Source organism: Amblyomma mixtum, chromosome 2, assembly GCF_055824585.1.
Source record: "Amblyomma mixtum isolate Tamu chromosome 2, ASM5582458v1, whole genome shotgun sequence".
NCBI lineage: Eukaryota > Metazoa > Arthropoda > Arachnida > Ixodida > Ixodidae > Amblyomma > Amblyomma mixtum.
Window position 1 is genome coordinate 90,748,465 of NC_143013.1, and position 23,110 is coordinate 90,771,574.

Below are 23,110 nucleotides of genomic sequence, written 5' to 3' on the forward strand. Positions count from 1 at the left end.
GATCCTTGTACGGTGCGCATGAGAGTGATCCGCACTCAGCGAGAAAGTTGACGCGAGTGACAAGTGATAGGCAACGACGGAAAAATGAAAGGTTTGAGCTTCGCGCGGCGACAGAGGCGTCAATACCCGCAGCAGGCCACGTAACATTGCATTGATATGCCAGACGCGACACATAATAGGCCAGCAGCACTTATCCAACGCGTCTCGCACGAAAAATAGCCCGGGGCTGGCCTTGGCTCGTGTTACGAGCCCTTGCCAGCGCGTGCGGAGGCCGAACGGTCTCTCCCTCTCTCCCGTGCTCTCCCTCGAAGGCCGTCAGCAGTGCGGCAGCGGTGGCGGTCGCACTTTCTGTCCAGAGGTTCGCGAAGTTGGAACAGGAACCATGAGCGGCTACGTCGGAGACCTCTCGCCCGCGCAGCAAGCGGCTCTCGATCGGGTGAGTGGCCGCACGTGTGAATCCGGCGGAGCTTGGCGCTGCGATAACTCGCGTGCCACCGAGATAGCTCTTGTTTCAGGAGACCCTTACACTTCCGGGACCCGATCTGGAGAGGACACTAAGCGTTGGCGCTGACTAAAGTCCGTGCGCTGCAGTACTTGCCGCTCATCAATTTATGGGTGTCAGTCGTTATAGTGCTCGGCCGTATGCCCAGAAAGACGCGGGTTCGATCCCGGCCGCGCCGGTCGCATTTCGGTGGAGGCGAAATGCTAGAGGCCCGTGTAATGCGCGATGTGAGTGCACGTTAAAGAACCCCAGGTGGTCGAAATTATCTGGAGCCCTCCACTACAGCGTCCCTCATAGCCTGAGTCGCTTTGAGAAGTTAAACCCCACAAAACCAATCTACCAGCACACAATACCAAAGTTGGGTTTCGGCAAAGTGCACTTGAATTGTTATAGCGTGATGGCTCGGACAGCAATTCAGATTTTGACTACCTTGTTCCTTAAGGAGCTACGGTGCGGGTGCAGGCTTCGAAAAGCAAATTTTCAGCTTAACTTTCGCTTGTTGCGCCAGGTATTGCACTAGTCAAATGTGACAAGTGATTGAAGGGGTGTTCTCGGCGAAACACACTGCGTCTATCGTCCTTCTGCTTACGCCTGCTTGTATAGGCACGTTGAATGGTGACGTCGCTCTATGGAAGCAGCCACGAGATGCAAACAGCTGATCGATGAGATATAATCATATGATATTTGTAGTGCACGGATGCAACAACTTAATTGAATGATTGCGCGCTCATTTATGTTCTTCAAATTGATTAGTCCGTTGAAGGAGAGGAAGCGCGACACTGAACGGAACGTAAAGGAGGCCGCAGAAGGAACAAACGCTACTGGCAACGTTAAACTATTTGTACCAGCAACTGTGCGTTTGCTACAAAAAAAAAAAAGTCTGGTCCTCCTGAATCACCTCTACACCTTGACGAAGTGCGCTTGGGACTAAAATGATTGTTACAAAATTTCCTTAAATAATCCTAGCTTATTATTAAGTAGGTGAAACTTTAAAGATACTCCAAGTTGCGCAACACGAAGGCAAACAATATGTCGCTGATGATACACATCTGCGGCCCACAGCTTCTGTTAATCCTTGGCTCAAGTTACGGGAAACGCCCGGTATTGAGGATCTACAAGCGATAACTGCCCTTACGGATGTACAGACCAGCGCGATTTAAAAGTTTCCACCTTATTTGCGGCTAAAAAAGAGCAACAAATTTTAATGGCGTCACGGTCACGTAATCCGCAACAAACATGACGGCGCTGAACAGAGGAGTCCTTCGGCTAGCTAAGCTTATGCATTCGTAGCAGCCTTCAAACGAACGAAAAAAATATACCTTTAAAGCAGGTAATCCGAATAGGCTAACCCTGAAGTGATCGCCTTCAAACCGCGTTGGACTGTGCGGTCTGCGTCACGTGACCTTGTGTAGAGCGCTTTCAATAAAAACTTAAATTAGATATACCAGCCCATAGTTTCGAAGTAAATTGCCCGTGTGGACGTTCTTTCAGGTCTATATGGCTCAATTTGAACTGAAGCGTAGCTTCTAAAAGCTAGAAGCTTTGACGAGGTGTCGATGTTTATGCAGCGACACGTCCCTCAAGTGCTCTACGCAAGTACGACGCAGATAATACAGCCTTCCAGTTGTTTTGTAGTCTCATCCGAGCGCATCTGTTCGCTTGATCCACGCCTTATGACAGGGCAAATCGGCAAACCGTGCGACAGTTGCGCATGCTCACTGAGCGCAGACTAGAGCGACCCTCACCTACTAGGCTGCGCCTAAAGCTGCGCCTCAGCTTCCGGTTTCTTCCTTCGCTTATCGTGCTGCTTGGCATAATCGCCAAGGTCAATTGAAATAGGTCGCGAAGCCGGAGCTCGAATGCGGTCCAGAACCAAGTGCTAGCGACATCAAATTAGGGGTGGAACTAAAGCGCCAAAATGAAATGAGTGGACAAACACGACTAGAAGAGGAAAATAATTAGGGCATATTTTGTGTTTCAAAAGCATTCAAAAACAATTGCAGTGATTCCTTTTTAAAATGTTTTAGTTGTGTGCATTTTGTTAGAAAGTATAGCGCTTGCTTAGTAAAAATTTATGACAGCGTTCGTTCAGAGTAGCGGCAATGGCAGCGGGACGATGCCAAGGTTGACGGTGCTCTGATGTAATACCCTGGTCATATCTTTTGACCATTCTGCTTGCTTTTGTTTGAAACTCGATTCTGCTAGCCCTACTTTTTCCTCGTTGCTTGTTGCTCGAGTTCTTGGTGTGCATCGTTCGTGTACGGTTTCCGCTTTTCCCTTTTGCCAGCGCTTCTGTTTAGTTTCGTTCCGTTGGGTGCGGTTCTGTCGCTTTTGCCCCCAAAGGGCATCGTCTGTGGCCATGGCGCCCCCGTACGCAAAAAAGAGGTGTGCGGTTGCACGATGTGCGAGCGATAACCTGTCTGGCGGCGTCACATTTCATCGCTTCAGCGCGACACCTGCGACATTCAGCGCGACACCTGAGGCGAGGACGAAGGAAAAAGGCACAACGAGAACTGACTACCTAAAAATAGCGTTGGTGGTCGGCACTCGTCGTGTCTTCTTTCTTCGTTCTCGTGTCGGGTGTCGCGCTGAAGCGTCGCGGCGTTCAGCAGTTTATTTTTCCCGCCAAGCAGCACCTGACGCTGACGTCACGTATATGACGTCACTAAAACACGTGACTTCGACGTCGCGTTTTTGTTTTAATTATGACGTCACTTTTTAGTTGTCCACGCATTTCGAAGACGGCGCTGGCTGCGCACCACAAGCCGCCATGTTTTGAACGTATGGGCTTCTATGCAGCCTACGCTACCATAGTACATCTACCTTGTAATCGCCGCCGGAAGCCAGAGGTCACCGGAAGTATTAGGTTGAGTTCATTTTGAGATAAATTTTTTTCATTGCGTTTTTATCTCCCGGATATCACAAACGTGTGCCAGGACCATTCCCGTCAAAGTCAAGAAACAGAACACAAGCGAAACGTTTACTGCGAGATTCTTTCCAGAGGCTACTGCTGGCAGCTAACGCCACATGGCTTGTTCTGAACATACAACCAAGCTATGCGATAACACAACAAAAAATCGCTGGCTGCGCCCAGCTTTAGGCCCATCCTAGCAGACGACAGCAGTCATTACGCGTGCTTCGTGTGTATGTGGCCATATTAAGAAACTCTATGTAGTACGCGGCAGCTGTCTCCGAGTCTGCCGAATCACTTCGTCATAGGGAGCTGATCAACATAACAGCCTTAGGTTCTTCTATTTTGTAAAGGTTGTAGCGAGAAATACACGCTCGCTCTCTCGTGGGATCGAAAGAGCAGCGCTAGCAGACGACGCGCCGAATAGTTTCGATTCAGCCACCGCGCCTCGCGATGGGGCGGTTGGCGGCACGTGACCTCTTCCCCTTCGAGCTCTGCCCCAATGGTCCAGCAGTGATCGCGGCGCCTGGATCCAAACTTTTCGCTGCATTTGAAGGATAGAGGGGCTTTAGAACATCTAACGCTCGCGTGATATTACTAAAATTGGAAGAGTATACAAGCACTTTAATGAAGCGAATAACCATGTTATGAGCTCTGCGTTGATGCGCCTATTGTGACTACACAGACAGCTGCGAAAAGGAGCGGTAGTTTGTCATCGCGTGTGATTGGCGCCAAGCAAAGTGGAAGCCACTGGTAGGCCTCCTTTTAGAGTACAGCTCAGCTTCGCTGCAGCTTGCCTGCCTTGTCTTAGTCATGATGGCCCATCTGTCTATATAGTTGTAGTCAGTCCCTCAGCAATAAATTTGATCCATTCGGGTCGTATAGTGGTTGTGACTCTATATATGATATTACACAACAGAAAAATGGTATTACACAACAGAACGGCGCTGCAACGAAACAGCACATGGAGAGATAAACAAAGCGACAACAAAACAATACGCGTCAGAACAGCTCATCTAGAGAGAGCAGCGTGACAAACCAGAGCCGACATACAACGTGCGCAAAGACGGAAGAGCGTTACGAAAAGGAACTGCCGCCTTACGAGCGAGTACCAAACCCCATTAAAATCGTGTGGCAGGATCTCTCTGACCATGAACAGCAGCTTACCAGGATCACTCAGACGGAACGTATACAACATCTGTAGCTCGCCAATATTCATCTATGAGGACTAAACTTGGGAGCGAATGGAAAGGCTTTAAATTAAGCTGAAGGCTACGCAGCGTACTGTGGAGAAAAAATGATTGGTGCAACGTTAAGAGGTAGAAAAAGAGCAGGAAAAGAGTAACATGGGTTATTGGGCAAAGTCAGTTTGATAATATCCTAGTCGAAATCAAGCGAAGGCAAGATGCAAAGGAAGGATATAACCGGTGGTTCGTGGGAGTAACGCAATGGACATTAAGAGAAAGCAAGGACAGCAGGGGGGTCCGATGCGCGGATGAGATTAGGTATACACTGCAATGTCTCAGATGACGCAAGGTGGAGTTAATTGGACAGATACGGGAGAAGCCTCTGTTTGGCCGTGGACAGAGTTAAGCAGATGACGATCGTGATTAAACCGCTGTGATGAAAGAAATAACGAATAACCGGATGGGCCGCAAGCAGACGTGGCAGGCTTTTGCAGCCAGAAAACACCCACAAGTGTCTGCTAATTGCGTGCAAATCCTTTTCTATGGCGCCGTTCCTTTCCTTATCAAATCCCCCACTTTATCGCCGCAGGCAGCAGAGAATGCTCGCCAGGCTTCCGTCTGTTTCCTTAAAATACGGCACCCCGACAGTTGCAGCGAATGCACGCCGCAAAAACAACCGGCATAGCGAGATAAAGAATGCGCAGGCAGCGCGGCGACCACCTCAGGACATTTAAGAAGTCATTATCAACTCTGACTGCGTGGCTGCGGAGAACAAGCGACGTCTCGTTGCGCCAGTCCAGAAAAGGGAATGTACAGGGTCAATAACACTTAGAGGGAACACGGCTCCGCGTGGCTACCCACACGTGCCGCGCTATTGCGACCAAGGTGGTGGCAAAGCTGTGCAAAGGGGCAGATGACATGAAGCCCCACGTCGAGGTTCTTCTCCTCATGCGGCCCTCTGTATTGAGTCATGAACAGGTTAGATTCAATGGCACTCAGCAGGTGCGTGGCCACGCGGAGCGGTGTTCCCTCTAAGTGTGATTTACCCTGTACATGCATGACGCGTGCGCTTCCGGAGGTGGCCCTGTGCGCTGTTTTGTCGCTCAATCACGGTTAATAGGGCACTGGACAACCGAAGTCTGCCTCTATCGATAGATTACCGCCTTCTAACGAGATATATGCGTGTCGCTGAAAACGGATCTTTGTAAGGGTGAAAAAAAAAAAACTAAATACACGTGTCTCACCACCGACGGCTTTCTCAAGCGAACTGCTCTGCCTATGAAGACGTCTTTTTCGGCGGCTAGGCTGCACCACTATTCACCTCAAAACGAGGATGACAGTGTCTGTCTGCGTGCGTGCGTGTGGGCGTGCATGCGTCCGTGCGTGCATGCGTCCGTGCTTGCATCCGTCCGTGCGTGCGTGCGTGCGTGTGCGTGCGTGCGTGTCAGATGTACCATTAGAGACACCGTGGTGGAGGTCTCCGGTCAATTTCGGCCACGTCGGGTTCTTAAACGGGCCCGTTTTGCCTTTCGCCTTCATCGAAAATCCCGGCGCTTCCGGGACTCGATCCCGCGAACTATAGCTTAGCAGCCGGACATCATAGCCACTAAATCACCAAGGCAGGTATTAACAAATGCACTGAGTACCGAAAATTCCTTCCTTACAGTGCGCTTTGCAAGGCTGCACTGGTGCTCACAGACTCTAGAAAACATAATAGCTGTTATAGAATTGCCCTAAACTTTTTCGTTTTTTTTTTTTGCTGCTCCTAACCTGCCTCAAGTTGGGCTTCACTTGCTCCTGACCCGTTCCGAAACAGTGTATTGTCGGCAGCGCCCCGGCTACTCCATCGGATGTATTCTCAGTTCAGCCGCTGAGGACAATGCCCTCATTCCACTCTGTGTATACATGCTCAAGCCTCGAACACTGCATTGTTTCTAATCTTTTGCAACCGAGGACGTCATAGGGGCAAAAGCTTAGGAACCTACTTCAGAGCAGACAAGAGAGCTTTCGCGTCAGCCTTTCCTGGAATCAGGTTACGATTACGGGATAACGCGTGCTTACACGGAATCAAAGGGCTCTTCCACTGAACGGACCTTATTTTACCGTGGGCGAGTTTGTTGCCACGTGTTCTCTTTATCCCCCTAAGTAGCGGTTCAGCAACCGCAAATATCAAGAGGCAGAGGCAAGCCGCACAATATAGGTACTGCGTTTGTCCGAAAAAGTCCCTCGGCAACCGAAGCTCACAGGATTGTCCTAGAATTTGGCAGACGAATGTGCGTCATTTTCATTTTTCAGCCGCCGCGGTGGCTCAGCGGTTATGGTGCTCGGCTGCTGGCCCGAAAGACGCGGGTTCGATCCCGGCCGCGGCGGCTAGAATTTCTTTGGAGGAGAAATTCTAGAGGCCCGTGTACTGTGCGATGTCAGTGCACGTTAAAGAACCCCAGGTGGTCGAAATTTCCGGAGCCCTTCACTGCGGCGTCTCTCATAGCCTTAGTCGCTTTGGGACGTTAAACCCCATAAACCAAACCAACCATTTTCATTTTTCATGACTCCGACTTCATGTATATACAGGAGCCATACAACCTTTAAATGGCAGTTGTGACCTCTGTGAACAACTATGTAAGCTTTAAAGCTTGCAAACGAATGAAAACATAAAAATGTATAGCCGTGTATACATCGAAGATAAAGTTTAAAGACCGACTATTCCGAAAATTCGTCATTTTAGCGGTGAGAGGTACAGCTGACCGGCGATACCCTGAAATGTCAGCACGCACTTGTTCAGCTAATGGTTTGGTTTATGGGGTTTAACGTCCCAAAGCGACTAAGGCTATGAGAGACGCCGTAGTGTAGGGCTCCGGAAATTTCGACCACCTGGGGTTCTTTAACGTGCACTGACATCGCACAGTACACGGGCCTCTAGAATTTCTCCTCCAAAGAAATTCTAGCCGCCGCGGCCGGGATCGAACCCGCGTCTTTTGGGTCAGCAGCCGAGCACCATAGTCGCTGTGCCACCGCGGTGGCTGTTCAGCTAATGATGAAAAACTGTGGCGCTCGAGACGAGGATACAACGAAGACGACAACACATGCGTTACATTCGTTGTGTCCTCGTCTCGAGCGCTAGTTTTTCATCATGAGCAACCAACTCGCCCAAACATCCACCCTGATCTTGTTCAGCTAGTTCGCCACACGTCCAAGGCCAGTGGAGTCCTGGAATGAGGAAGCCACCCGCCAGGCTCGACAGAAATTTTCTGTTATGGTTTAAATAAATGTTTTTCCTCCTCCTCCTACACCTGCGCACACCCTCTCAGCATGCGCTGTTATTTGAACTTTTCACAAGTTCGCTTCGTCATAAGGCGCTAGAGCACAGAAATGTCGGCGGTCACCCGGGGTGAAGATTTCGTGGCGTATACACATTAGCGTACATTTTTCCGAAGGTATGCTACACCCAGCTGTGATCTCCTTGTTTGAGATGAATTTAGTACACTTCATATCGAAAGCTGGGGCGGCTTTTTATGTTCGCCAGCGAACGTAGCAGATAATGTTTCTCGGAACAATTAGCTTGGCAATACGACCTTCGACATCATCTATAGTCGGATACAAAATAAGTCTGCAGTGAACGCCGAATAGGATTCCTCCTCGACAAAAAAGCAGTCCGTTGTTAAAACTTGTCTTGTCACCTCAACAAGAAGCTAATCACAAGAAAAAAAGTTATAAGGTCTCGAATTTGTATACCTGGCTGTTTTAATATAGTCAAACATCAAAAAGCTGAGATCGTTAAATTTAGCGACTGCCTAGATTGAGGACTGTGGATAGTACACCGCGGACCGTATCCCAGTGCAGGTTTACTACTGCAATCATTTTAAGTTGTATCCTACTATAGTGTACAGGCTTGCAACACACAACAGTATCGTTTTATTCCGTCTTCCTCATTTCATGCACAGCATTAGAAAAAAAAAAGTTATGTGATCCCATGATCCCTGAAGTACTTGTCTTATAAATCTAGCTGTTTGGGCGTTACAATTTCTGACCACTCTGACACTTTGTACAAAATATCAAAGGATTGTAGAGAATTCAAAGTTGGTGTCTCGCCTTTCAAAACTCACTGGCTTTATTCGGGGCCTGCTTTGCGTATTTTCAATAAAAATCGTGACCGTCGTTTGATAGGGCGAGGCTTTCCATGAACCTTAAGCCTTTACGCACTTTTATGGAACCCCTTAACGAAACGAGCGATCGCCAAATGATTGAACCTTACATGTTTACCTTGTTGTCATGGAAATGATTATGTGAGAAACATCTCTGTGGAGTGAAGATAAAGCAAACAATTTTTTTTTTCATACGAACGAAGAGTTGAACTGAATGAAAACTATTATTGATTGTTGCGTTTTCGTAGGGCTACCATGTGTGCTCTAACCATGGTCCTGTGGTATTTGGAAACAAAGTCACTAGAAACGCATGTCATTTGTTTTCTCCCAGAGATGCAGAAAGAACCATTATTTTGAGCATCGTTGATAGGTACCAAAAGAAAAGCTTTGAAAAGTCGTTTTATCCGAGTTTTTCTTTTACGTATATGTATTTGTAAATAAAATGTTTAGAAACGGATGGCAGGTCAGTTTTCACGAAAAAATGTAAAAAAACGCTATATTTTCGCGATAATTAACTAGTACACCGACAAAAACGATTTCATATTTCATTTCCTTCCCGTTTGTTTACCGTGTGACGTAAAATTGAAACATAAACAAAGGTCACCGTTTATGAAGAGAAGTCAGGCCAAACGGAACCAACAATACAATAGGGGGGGGGGGGGGGGGGGGGGGCAATAGGAACAAATGCCACTGTACCCCTGCACTTGTGTCATTCGTCCTGAACAGAACCTTCATATGGCGAAAGCCTCCATTTCCTATGGCTACGCCAACTAATCCAGCAACAAGTACTTTAAAGTTACTGCTGTTTCTTCCTCTACTTTCTAAGACGTCCAAACTGACGCTAACAGCGCAGTGGCAAAATAGAGACGGCGTAAGAAAGTAGCAGTGTTGTGGTCAGAAGAGAATGTACCATTGCACAAAGAATAGCAAAGGAAAGGCTAAGCAAGTCCCCCGCCGCGATGGCTCAGTGGTTATGGCGCTCGGCTGCTGACCCGAAAGACGCGGGTTCGATCATGGCCGCGGCGGCCGAATTTCGATGGAGGGGAAATTCTAGAGGCCCGTGTGCTGTGCGACGTCAGTGCACGTTAAAGAATCCCAGGTGGTCGAAATTATTCCGGAGCCCTCCACTACGGCGTCCCTAATAGCCTTAGTTGCTTTGGGACGTTAAACCCGAATAAACCGAAACCGAAAAGGTAAGCAGGCCTTTGTAGGGTGCGCTTTAGAGGGATCAGCACTCAGCGAGAAGAATCGTATGCAGTGGTCGTTCATCGCTTTAGCGCTAATTTGTATTCTTTCAAACGCGTTGACGCTAGTGGCGAGTGATAGGCAACGACGGAAAAATGAAAGGTTTGAGCTTCGCGCGGCGACAGAGGCGTCAATACACGCAGGTGGCCGCGTAACATTGCATCGATATGCCGGACGCGACACATAATAGGCCGGCAGCACTTATCCAACGCGTCTGGCACGAAAAATACCCCGAGGCTGGCCTTGGCTCGTGTTACGAGCCCTTGTCAGCGCGTACGGAGGCCGAATGGTCTCTCTCTCTCTCCCCGCGCCCTCCATCGAAGGCCGTCAACAGTGCGATAGCACTGGCGGTCGCACTTTCTGCCCAGAGGTTCACGGGGCTGGAGCAGAAACCATGAGCGGCTACGTCGGAGACCTCTCGCCCGCGCAGCAAGCGGCTCTCGATCGGGTGAGTGGCCACGCGTGTGAATCCGGCGGAGCTTGGCGCCGCGATAACTCGCGCCCCACCGAGATAGCTCTTGTTTCACGAGACCCTCACACTTCCGGGACCCGATCTGAAGAGGCCCTCGAAGCTTTGGCGCTGACAAAAGACCGGGTGCTGCAGCGCTTGTCGCTCATCAATTTATGGGTATCAGTCGTTATGGTGCTCGGCTGCTTGCCCGGAAAGACGCGGGCTCGATCCAGGTCGCGGTGGTCGCATTTCGGTGGAGGCGAAATGCTAGAGGCCCGTGTACTGCGCGACGTCAGTGCACGTTAAAGAACCCCAGGTGGTCGAAATTATCCGGAGCCCTCCACTGCGGCGTCCCTCGGACACATAATCGCTTTGGGTATTAAAATCCCATAAAACTACCAGCACACGCTGCCAGTGTTGCGTTTCGACAAACTGCTCTTGAATCATTATAACGTGATCACTCGGAAAACAATTCAGATTTCGACTGCCTTCTTCGTTGCGAAATTACGGTGTTGATGCAAGCTTCGAAAAACAAGAAGCTGCTTTCGTTTTAAGCATGAAATGCTTTTAGCTCCCGTTGTCAGCAGTGTGGTGACGTCACGCCGAGACCGAAAGCCAACATCCGGGCACTGAATTCCACTCATCCGGGCACTGAAACGAGAGCATCCGGGCACCGTACGAGATTTAACGAGACTCTCTAAGCCCTCCTACAGGACCGGCATACAAGCGCCGGTAGCTTCGCGCCGAACGGGTGGTGGCGTTCCTCCCTTCCTGTACGGTGCGGTTCGGGTGTCCACCGAGATGACAGAGAATTATTGCGCCGCTTCCTTTCTCAAAAAGCGTCGCGTTCAAAGGGCAAGGCATCGCTCCGAACGGGTGGTTGCATTCCGTGGACTCCCTGGTAGCGCTACAACATGCTGTCGCGTTCCACTCCTAAAGGCGAAGCTTAAGCGTCATTAATTAGCAGTTAATCAGTATTTAGTCATTAATCAGTAAATAGTCACTAATTAGTAATTTGTCATTACTTCGTCATCAATTATGTGTGACGTAATCCAGTGGTGATGTCACCAGTGTCACATAGGCAAAGTGGTGCGGAAAACGCTTTCGCCTATACATTCTATGCATATACATTCTTGTCACGCCTGCGTCTCGTCGTGTCCGCGTACGCTTCGTGTTATGCCCGTAAACATTTCATGCTTACTCTACTCTCGGTTACGGGAGGGGCAGAGTTTTTTTATCAACTTTCGCTTTTTGCGCCTAATATTTCGCGAGCCAAATCCGACTAGCCATTGAAGGGCTCCGTGATACACATCACGTCACTGGCCATTCTTAATCCGCCGCTTGTATATAGGCACGTTGAATGATGACGTCGCTCTGCGGAAGGAGTCACGTGATGCAAACATCATATCGCTGAAGTATAATGAGACGATGTTTGGAGCGCAGGACTTTCCAAGAAACTGATGCAGCGGCTTAAATGACTAATTGCATGCCCATTTTTGTTCCTCAAATGAAATAGTGCATTAAATGCAATCTCCGAACAGGACTTAAAGCAGGCTACAAACGGGGCGTGCCTATTAACAACCGTGAACAATGTGTGCCAGAAATAGTGCGTTTACAACAAAAAAAAACTGAAACTGGCCTTCAGGAACCACCTCCTCAACTTAACGAAGCGCGCTTGGGCCTCAAATGACTATGCGAAATTTCCTTAAATAATCTTAGCTAACCATTAGGTTAGTGGAATTGTAAAAATTCACGAAGGCAAACAATACGTCGTTGATGTCATACATCTGCGGCACATCGCTTTCGTTAATGCTTGGCTCAAGCTACGGGGAACACCCTGCATAGCGGATCTACAAGCGGTAACTGCCCTTACGCATATACACCCCCTGTAAAAAGTATACAGTCCAAGGGGTTTGCTTGAGAGGCCTTCATCGTGCCTGTTTATGCATACTCAATGACCGTAATCTCTCGAACAATAAACGGCTTCGAGTCCTCAATCCTCCCAAGCTTTGGATTCCTAGATGTTGTAGGGAGCCCCGCTAAACAGCTTAGAAGCGAACCCCTTGGGTTGTATACTATTCACGGGGGCTGTCCAGTCCAGCTCGATTTGAAAGTCATCACGTTCATTTCGGCTACGACCGACCAGCAAATTTCTCGTGGTGTCTCGGTCACTTAATCCACAACAAACATGACGGCGCAAAATAGAGGAGCCCTTCAGCTATCTAAGCTCATGAATTCGTAGCAGCCTTGAAACGGAAAAAAAAAATACGGTTAAAATCAGATTATCCTACTGGGCTAACCCTGAAGGGATCACCTTCCAACCGCGTTAGACTGTGCAGTTTGCGTTACGTGACCTTGTGTAGAGCGCTCGAGCAGCGAGCACCACTCAATGAAAACCGAAACTAGATAGCAGCCCTTGGTTTCCAAGTAAAGTGCCCGTGTCGGCATTCTTTCAGGTCTATGTGGCTCAATTTCAGCGCAAGAATAGCTTCTAAAGCTATAATCTTCGACGAGGTGTCGATGTTTATGCGGCGACGTTTCACTCGAGCGCTCTACGCAAGTGTGTCGCAGGCTGTACACCCTTCCAGTTGTTTTATAGTCTCGTGCGAACGTCGACTGTTCGCTTGATCCACACCCTATGACAAGGCAGATCGGCAAACCGTTCGACAGTTGCGCATGCTCACTGTGCACAGACTAGAGCGACCCTCATCTACTGGGCTGCGCCTAAAGCTGCGCGCAGCTTCTGATTCCTTCCTTCGCTTATCGTGCTGCTTGGTACCCGGTTATCACAAGCGGGGGCCAGAACCATTCCCGTCAAAGTATGGAAACAGAGCACAAGCGAAACGTTGACTGCGAGATTCCCTTCAGAGGCTGATCCTGCCGTTGGCAGCTAATGTTGCGTGGCTTGCTTTGAACGTGCGAAGAAATGCGATAAGCGAAAAATCGCGAGCTACGCGCAGCTTCGGGCGCAGCCATGCAGACGACGGTCGTCACCGCGTGCGCCTGGAGTGAATGTGACCGTATTGAGAAGCTCTAGTACGTAGCAGCTGTCTTCAAGTTCGCCGAATCACTCCGTCGCAGGAAGGTGATCAAGCGAGCAGCCTTAAGACCCTCTGTTTAAAAAAAAATAGCGACAAATACACGCGCGCGCTCTCGGGGGATACAAGGAGCAGCGCTAGCAGACGACGCGCCGAATAGTTTTGATTCAACCGCAGCGCCCTGCGGTACGTTGTTTGGCGACACGTGACCATTCTGCCTTTGCGCTACGCCCGAATGGCCGAGCAGTAGTCGCGGCGCCTGGATCTGAACTATTCGCGAACTAAAGTCCATTAGGATTTTATAACGGCCAATACTTGCATGCTATTAAAAAACTGGAAAGGTGTAGACGAACTCTACTTAAGCGAATAACGAGGTTATGAGTGCTTCGTTCGCGCTCTTCTATCGTGACTGCACAATGGCAACTGCGAAAACGAGCGGTCGTTTCTCAAGGGTCGTGATTGGCGTCTATTAAAGATGAAGGCAGTGGTAGGCCTCCTTTCAGCGTGCAGATTCGCTGTAGTTTTCATGCCTTTTCTCAGTCATGACGTAGCACCTGCTTCTATAGTCGTAGTCAGTACCTTAACAATGAATGAGATCCATTCGGGTTGTATAGTGGCGGGGACTCTATTCCATTATATTACACAACACGGAAGAGGAAGCGTGCGTCAGAAAAAAGACAAAAGAAAACGACTCTGCGACAAAACAGCACATCGAGAGATTAAAAACGCGACACCAAAACAACACGCGTCAGAACCGTTCATCGAGAAACAGCGGGGTGACAAACCAGAGCCGAGATACAACAGGCGAGAAGACGGAAGAGCGTTACGAAAAGGAACTGCCGCGTTGCGGGTTCAGTTTACGGGCGAGTACCAAGCCGTATTAAAATCGTATGAAAGGATTTCTCGGGCCATGAACAGCTGCTTACTAGGATCCCTCAAACGGAAAGTATATAACAGCTGTACCTTTCCAGTACTCATCTGTTAGTACTACACTTGAAAGCTAACGGAAAGGATTGAAATGAAGTTGAGGGCAACGCAGCGTGCTGTGGGGAAAAAAAATGATTGGTGCAACGTTAAGAGGTAGAAAAAAACGAGCAGTACGGGTTAGTGCGCAAACTCTGTTTGATAATATCCCAGTCGAAATCAAGCGAAGGCAAGAAGCAAAGGAAAGATATAACCGGTGGTTCGTGAGAGTAACGCAATGGATATTAAGGGAACGCAAGGACAGCAGGGTGCGGCTGAGGGTCAGATGCACGGATGAGATTAGGTATACACTGCAATGTCTCAGATGACGCACGAAGGAGTTAATTGGACAGGTACGGGAGAAACCTCTGCTTGACCATGGACTATAGTTAGGTAGATGGCGATCGTGATTAAACCGCTTTGATGAAAGAAATAACGAATAACCGGATGGGCCGCAAGCAGACGTGGCAGGCTTTTGAAGCCAGAAAACACCCACAAGTGTTTGCTAATTGCGTGCAAGTCCTTTTCTATGGCGCCGTTCCTTTCCTTATCAAATCCCACACTTTATCGACGCGGGCAGCAGAGAATGCTCCCCAGACTTCTGTCTGTTTCCTGAAAATACGGCACCCCGACAGTTGCAGCAAATGCACGCCGCAAAAACAACCGGCGTAGCGAGATAAAGAAAGCGCAGTCAGCGCGGCGACCACTTCAGGACATTTAAGAAGTTATTATCAGCTCTGACTGCCTGGCTGCCGACAACAAACGACGTCTCGGTTCTCCAGTCCAGATGCCACAGAAAAGCGTACATGCATGACGCGTGCGCTCCCGAGTGTCATGTGCTTCTGAATGTGGCTCTGTGCGCTGTTTTGTCCCTCAATCACGGTTATTAGGGCACTGGACAACCGAAGTCAGCCTCTATCGATAGATTACCGCCTTCTAACGAGATATATGCGTTTCGCTGAAAACGGATCTTCATAAAGGTGAAAAAAAAAAAAACAAACGAAATACAGGTGTCTCACCAGTGATGGTTTTGTAAAGCGAACTGCTCCGTCTAAAGACGTCTTTTTCGGCGGCTATACGGTACACGCCTATTCACTTCAAAACGAGGATCACACAGTATCTGCGTGCGTGCGTGCGTGCGTGCGTGCGTGCGTGCGTGCGTGCGTGTGAGATGCACGATTAGAGACGCTGTAGTGGAGGTCTCCGGATTAATTTCAGCCACGTCGGGTTTTTAAACACGGCCGTTTTGCCTTTCGCCTCCATCGAAAATCCCGGCGCTTCCGGGACTCGATCCCGCGAAATATGGCTTAGCAGCCGGACGCCATATCCACTAAGCCACCAAAGCAGGTATTAGCAAATGCAGTGAGTACCGAAAAGGCCTTTTGTTATAGAATAGCTTCCTCACAGTGCGCTTTACAAGGCTCACTGGTGCTCACAGACTCTAGAAAACATAATAGCTGTCATGGAATTGTTGTAAACTTTTTTTTTTGCTGCTCTTAAATTAAGTTGGGCTTCACTTGCTACTGACCCGTTCCAAAGCAGTGCATTGTCGGCAGCGCTAGGGCTACTCCATCGAGTGTACTCTCAGTTCAGCCGCTGAGGACAATGCCCTCCTTTCATTCTGTGTATACATGCTCAAGCCTCGAACACTGCATTGTTTCTAATCTTTTGCAACCGAGGAAGTCATAGGGGCAAAAGCTTAGGAACCTACTTCAGAGCTGACAAGATAGCTTTCGCGTCAACCTTTCCTGGAACCAGTTTACGATTACGGGATAACGCGTACATACACGGAATCACAGGGCTCTTCCACTGAACGGACCTTCTTTTGGCGTGGGCGAGTTGGTTGCCACGTGTTCTCTTTATCCCCCTAAGCAGCTGTTCAGCGACCGCAAGTATCAGAGGCAGAGGCAACCCGCAGAATATAGGCATTGCGTTGGTCCGAAAAAGTCCCTCGGCAGCCGATGCTCGCAGGATTGTTGTAGAATTCGGCAGACGAATGTGCGTTATTTTCATTTTTCATGACTCCGATTTCATGTATATGGAGGAGACATACCGTATTTATTCGCATAATCCTCGCACTTTTTTTCGCAGAAAATCGGTGCGAAGTTAGGGGGTGCGATAATTACGCGGGGAAAATTTTTTAACAATGCTTTGGAGTGCTGAAAGCAAATGTAAATAGGCTGTGAACCGGGGTTCTCAAGCCAGCTATTGTAAATTTAACCAAAACTTCAATTGCAAGCAGGACTTACGTTTGTAATAAAACCACAGAGACGACAAACACTAGCTGCAGAAACACTTTATTTGCGAAGGCTGGCCGCCCGCAACATCACCATCACTCAGAGTCCTATATTTTGATGCTATATTTGATGCTAGAATGCTATATTTTGATAGTGCATGCACTTTTCCTTAGTTCTGTCGAGTGATGTTGGGGATGCGATGATTATGCGAGGAAAAAAAAAATTCCAATTTTCGATAGGCAATGTGGGGGGTGCGAGCATTATGCGAGTGCGAGCATTATGCGAGTAAATACGGTATACTTTTAAATGGCAGTTGTGAACAAGTATGTAACTTATAAAGCTTGCAAACGAATGAAAACATAAAAATGTATACCCGTGTATAGCTCGAAGATAAAAGTTAAAGACCGACAATTACGAAAATTCGTAATTTGAGCTTTGTACAGCTGACCGGCGATACCCCGGAATGTCAACACGCACTTGTTCAGCTAGTTCGCCACGCGTCCAAGGCCAGTGGGGCCCTGGAATAAGGAAGCCACCCGCCAAGCTCGACAGAAATTTTCTGTTATGGTTTCAAATAAATGTTTTTCCTCCTCCTCCACCTCCTACAGCTGCGCACGCTCTCTCAGCATACGCTGTTCTTTGAACTTTTCGGAAGTTCGCTCCGTCATAAGGCACTAGCGCATGGAAATGTCGGCGGTCACCCGGAGTTGCGGTTCTTTTCACCCTTTTCTCTTCTTCTCCTCGCTTGCAGTTGCGTAGCGAGGTCAGGCCGTCTCGTTGTCGTTACGGCCCGGTCTTGTGATTGGCATTAATTAGCGCGAAGGACGATGACGAAGCCTTTCGTTGTAGAAACAAAAAGAAACTTTATACATATAAGATTAGCATGATGGTACAGTGTAGACAGAATCGAAACAAAGGGAGAGCAACAACAGAGTGGAGCCGCCAGAGCTCTCCCGGTCAAAAGCTCCTGGCGAGAACCCCCAGATTCCCGCCAACATCTGCTCTTAACCCCCTCAGCTCATCGCTGATTGGGCCGGTCCTTTCGTGACGTAACAGTTGCCTGTGGCCGTGTATTTAGGCGGGGCCACTGTGCACGTGACTGATATAAGATACAACACAAGCAAAACGCAACGAAACCGTAACAGAGCATCTTCCCCTCGGGAAGTCGGACTGCGCTCACGTAAAGAGGCAGGAATACACACAACAACACCCGAACAGAACCGTCATCTGCCCTGTTCCTCGAAGCGGCGCCAGCCGGCGGTAACAGAAGCACACGGCCAAAAGAAAAAGCGTCTCGGCGCCGCCGTTAGGCCGCAAGTTCGGGCAATGTGCACGGCTGAAGCGTATATCTGTCCGCGCAGCTCAAGAACTATGGCATGCCGCCGCCGAAGCCGCCCGCTGCCTTAAAGAAATTGATTGTAAAACATTTTATTCGCCGGGAAGAGCTTGGCAAGAGGTCGCGTTAAGTGGTCGAGAGTACATAGCCCTCGAAGACTTTGTCAGCCCACTCGAAAAAGAAAACTAAATGTCAGCGTTCGGAAAGCGCGCCACTGACACCGACCAAACACAGTCCGTGTTCCCGGCTTCCCGCGCGCCGCCTAGAAGCGGCGCCGTTTCCCTCACGGTGAATACGCGGAGTCGGCGCACACACGCACAAGCAAAAGAAAAAGGAGCGCTCCCCCGAAAAGCGGTGCGGGTGCAAGTGCCGTTTAGGGTTTCTCGCGGCGGGGATCCTTCAAAGGGACCGAGACGAGACTGCCGGCGCGCCGTAACTCACGTAACGCGTACCCGGCTAGCTCTTCGGCGCGGGCGCTCGTCGGCGCGACCGTGTCAACCGCGTCAACTAACAGCTTGCAGGCCGGCGGGAACACACATATTTCGGCCGCTGCGTGGCGGTCTTAAGCTCAGTGGCTCTACACCCGGGATAAAGATTTCACGGCGTATACACATTACAGTACATTTTTCCGAAGGTATGCTACACCCAGCTGTGATTTCCTTGTTTGAGATGAATTTAGTACACTTCATATCGAAAGCTGGGGCGGCTTTTTATGTTCGCCAGCGAACGTAGCAGATAATATTTCTCGGAACAATTAGCTTGGCAATACGACCTTCGACACCATCTATAGTCGGATACAAAATAAGTCTGCAGTGAAGCGCACCTTCAGGACCGCCGAATAGAATTCCTCCTCGACAAAAAAGCAGTCCGTTGTTCAAGTTTGTCTTGACGCCTAAACAAGAAGCTAATCCGAAAAAAAAAAAAAGTTTTAAGGTCTGGAATTTGGATACCTGGCTGTTTTAATATAGTCAAACATTAAAAAGCTGAGTTTCTTTAATGTTGTGACTGCCTAGATAGAGGACCGTGGATAGTACACCGCGGACCGTATCCCAGTGCAGGCTTACTACTGCAGTTATTTTAAGTTCTATCCTACTATAATATACAAGTTTGCAACACGTAGCAGTATCGTTTTATTCAGACTTTCTCATTTCATGCACAGCATTAGAAAACAAAAGTTATGTGATCCCAAGACCCCTGAAGAACTTGTAAGATAAATCTCGTTGTTTGAGTGTTACAATTTCTGACCACTCTGACACTTTGTACAAAATATCAAATGATTGTACAGAATTCAAAGTTGGTGTCTCGCCTTTCAAAACTCACTGGCTTTATTCGGGGCCTGTATAGACTATTTTCAATAAAAATCGTGAGCGTCGTTTGAGAAGGCGGGGTTTTCTCTAAGCCGTGAGGCTTTACGCACTTTTATGGAACCCGTTAACGAACAAGCGATCGCCAAATTGAAACTTACATGCTTACCTTCTTATCATGGAAATGATTACTGTGTTAAACATACCTCTGTGGAGTAAAGTTAAAGCAGACAATTTTTTTTTTCATACGACCGAAGGGTTGAACTGAATGAAAACTATTATTGATTGTGGCGTTTACGTAGGGCTACCGTGTGTGCTTTAATCATCGTTCTGTGGTATTTGGAAACAGAATAATTAGAAACACATGTCATTTGTTTCATTCAGAGATTCAAAAGGAACCATTATTTTGAGCATCGTTGATAGGTACCCAAAGAAAAGCTTTGAAAAGTCGTTTTATCCGAGTTTTTTTTTTCTGTATATGTATTTGTAAATAAAATGTTTTCAAATTTACAGCAGTTCAGTTTTCACCAAAAGATGGAAAAAGCGCCATTATTTACGTGATCATTAACAAGTACACTGACAAAAAAGATTTCATATATCATTTCTTTCCATTTGTTTACCGTGTGAGGTGAAACTGAAACATAAACAAAGCTCATCGTTTATGAAGAGGAATCACGCCAAACGGAACCAACAACCCAATACGGGGGGGGGGGGGGGAATAGGAACAAGTGCCACTGTACCCCTGCACATGTGTCATTCGTCCTGAACAGAACCTTCATATGACGATAGGCACAATTTCCTATGGCTACATCCAGCAACAAGTATTTTAAAGTTACTGCGGTTTCTTCCTTTACTTTCTAAGACGTCAAAACTGACGCCAACAGCGCAGCGGCATAATAGTTACGGAGTAAGAAAGTAGCAGTGTTGTGGCGAGATGAGATTACATAATTACACAAAGAATAGCAAAGGAAAGGGTAAGCAAGTCCCCCGCCGCGGTGGCTCAGTGGTTATGGCGCTCGGCTGCTGACCCGAAAGAAGAGGGTTCGATCCCGGCCGCGGCGGCCGAATTCGGATGGAGGCGAAATTCTAGAGGCCCGTGTATTGGGCGATCTCCGTGCACGTTAAAGAACCCCAGGTGGTCGAAATTATTTCGGAGCCGTCCACTACGGCGTCCCTCATAGCCTGAGTTGCTTTTGGACGTTAAACCCCAATAAACTAGGGTGCGCCTGAGAGTGATCAGCACTCAGCGAGAAGAATCGTATGCAATGGTCGTTCATCGCTTTAGCGCTCATCTGTATTCTTTCAAACGAGTCGATGCTAGTGGCGAGTGTTAGGTAACGACAGAAAAATGAAAGGACAGAGCTTCGCGCGGCGACAGAGGCGTCAATACCTGCAGCAGTCCACGTAACATTGCATCGATATGCCAGACGCGACACATAATAGGCCAGCAGATTTATCCAACGCGTCTGGCACGAAAAATAGCCCGAGGCTGGCCTTGGCTCGTGTTACGAGCCCTTGTCAGCGCGTACGGAGGCCGAACGGACTCTCCCTCTCCCCGCGCCCTCCCTCGAAGGCCGTCAGCAGTGCGGCAGCGGTGGCGGTCGCACTTTCTGTCCAGAGGTTCGCGGAGTTGGAACAGGAACCATGAGCGGCTACGTCGGAGACCTCTCGCCCGCGCAGCAAGCGGCTCTCGATCGGGTGAATGGCCGCACGTGTGAATCCGGCGGAGCTTGGCGCTGCGATAACTCGCGTGCCACCGAGATAGCTCTTGTTTCAGGAGACCCTTACACTTCCGGGACCCGATCTGGAGAGGACACTTGGCGCTGACTAAAGTCCGTGCGCTGCAGTACTTGCCGCTCATCAATTTATGGGTGTCAGTCGTTATAGTGCTCGGCCGTATGCCCAGAAAGACGCGGGTTCGTTCCCGGCCGTGGCGGTCGCATTTCGCTAGAGGCGAAATGCTAGAGGCCCGTGTAATGCGCGATGTCAGTGCACGTTAAAGAACCCCAGGTGGTCGAAATTATCTGGAGCCCTCCACTGCAGCGTCCCTCATAGCCTGAGTCGCTTTGAGAAGTTAAACCCCAAAAAACCAATCTACCATCACACAGTAGCAAAGCCTTCGACAGGGTTTCGACAGACTGCACTTGAATCGTTATAGCTTGACCGCTCGGAAATCAATTCAAATTTTGACTGCTTTGCTCCTTAAGAATTACGGTGTGGATGCAAGCTTCGAAAAGCAGAAGCTGCATTCGTTTCTGCTTAACTTCCGCTTTTTGCGCCAGATATTGGACGAGCGAAATGTGAGAAGCCATTGAAGGGGTGTTCTCGGCGAAGCACACTGCGTCGATCGTCGCTCTGGTTACTCCCGCTTGTATAGGCACGTTGAATAGTGACGTCGCTCTATGGAAGCAGCCACGAGATGCGAACACCTGATCGATGAGATAGAATCAGATGATACTTGTAGTGCTGAGATGCAACAACTTAATTGAAAATTGCGAGCTCATTTATGTTCTTCAAATTGATTAGTCCGTTGAAGGAGAGGAAGCGTGACAATGAACAGGACGTAAAGGAGGCCGCAGAAGGAACGAGCGCTACTGTCAACGTTAAACTATTTGTACCAGCAACTGTGCGTTTACTACAAAAAGAAATAGTCTGGTCCTCCTGGATCACGTCTACACCTTGACGAAGTGCGCTTGGGCCTAAAATGATTGTTACAAAATTTCCTTAAATAAGCCTAGCTAATTATTAAGTAGGTGAAACTTTAAAGATACTCCAAGTTAAGCAACACGACGGCAAACAATATGTCGCTGATGATACACATCTGCGGCCCACAGCTTCTGTTAATCCTTGGCTCAAGTTACGGGAAACGCCCGGTATTGAGGATCTACAAGCGATAACTGCCCTTACGGATGTACAGACCAGCGCGATTTAAAAGTTTCCACCTTATTTGCGGCTAAAAAAGAGCAACAAATTTTAATGGCGTCACGGTCACGTAATCCGCAACATACATGACGGCGCTGAACAGAGGAGTCCTTCGGCTAGCTAAGCTTATGCATTCGTAGCAGCCTTCAAACGAACGAAAAAAATATACCTTTAAAGCAGCTAATCTGACTAGGCTAACCCTGAAGCGATCACCTTCAAACCGCGTTGGTCTATGCAGTCTGCGTCACGTGACCTTGCGTAAAGCGCTTTTAATGAAAACCGAAACTAGATGTAGCAGCCCATAGTTTCGTAGTAATTTGCCCGTGTGGACGTTCTTCCAGGTCTATGTGGCTCCATTTAAACTGGAGGGTAGCTTCTAAAAGCTGGAAGCTTTGACGAGATGTCGATGTTTATGCAGCGACATGTCCCTCAAGTGCTCTACGCAAGTGCGACGCAGATAATACAGCCTTCCAGATGTTTTGTAGTCTCATCCGAGCGTCGACTGTTCGCTTGATCCGCGCCCTATGACAGGGCAAATCGGCAAACCGTTCTCCAGTAGCGCATGCTCACTGAGCACAGACCAGAGCGACCCTCATCTACTAGGCGCCAGGCAAAGATGAAGCCACTGGTAGGCCTCCTTTCAGAGTACAGCTCAGCTTCGCTGAAGCTTGCCTGCCTTGTCTTAGTCATGACGTCGCACCTGCTTGTGTAGTTGTAGTCAGTCCTTCGGCAATGAATTAGATCCAGTGGGGTTGTAGACACGTGGATACGCTTTCTATGCCATGATATTACACAACGCGGAAGAGGAAGCGCGCGTCAGAAAAATGACAAAAGAAGACGACACTGCGACAAAACAGCACATCGAGAGTAAC

The 23,110-nt window shown here is 48.6% G+C and overlaps 1 protein-coding gene across 4 annotated transcripts in view; it reads left to right on the forward strand.

Annotated features, from left to right (window-relative positions):
* The first annotated feature begins 363 nt into the window (after nt 1-363).
* The window catches only part of LOC149360114 (SEC14-like protein 4), a 74,002-nt gene continuing 51,255 nt past the window's right edge, over nt 364-23,110 (forward strand). Inside the window, exons 1-2 of one of the 4 annotated variants that reach the window (XM_089572182.1) lie at nt 364-436; nt 10,356-10,435. In XM_089572182.1, coding sequence (XP_089428308.1) covers nt 10,382-10,435 — 54 coding nt within the window. In that variant the 5' untranslated portion in view covers nt 364-436; nt 10,356-10,381. Of the gene's footprint in view, nt 437-10,355; nt 10,436-20,894; nt 21,015-23,110 lie in introns of those variants that run through there. The other 3 variants (XM_089572181.1, XM_089572183.1, XM_089572184.1) reach the window with 3 other exon arrangements.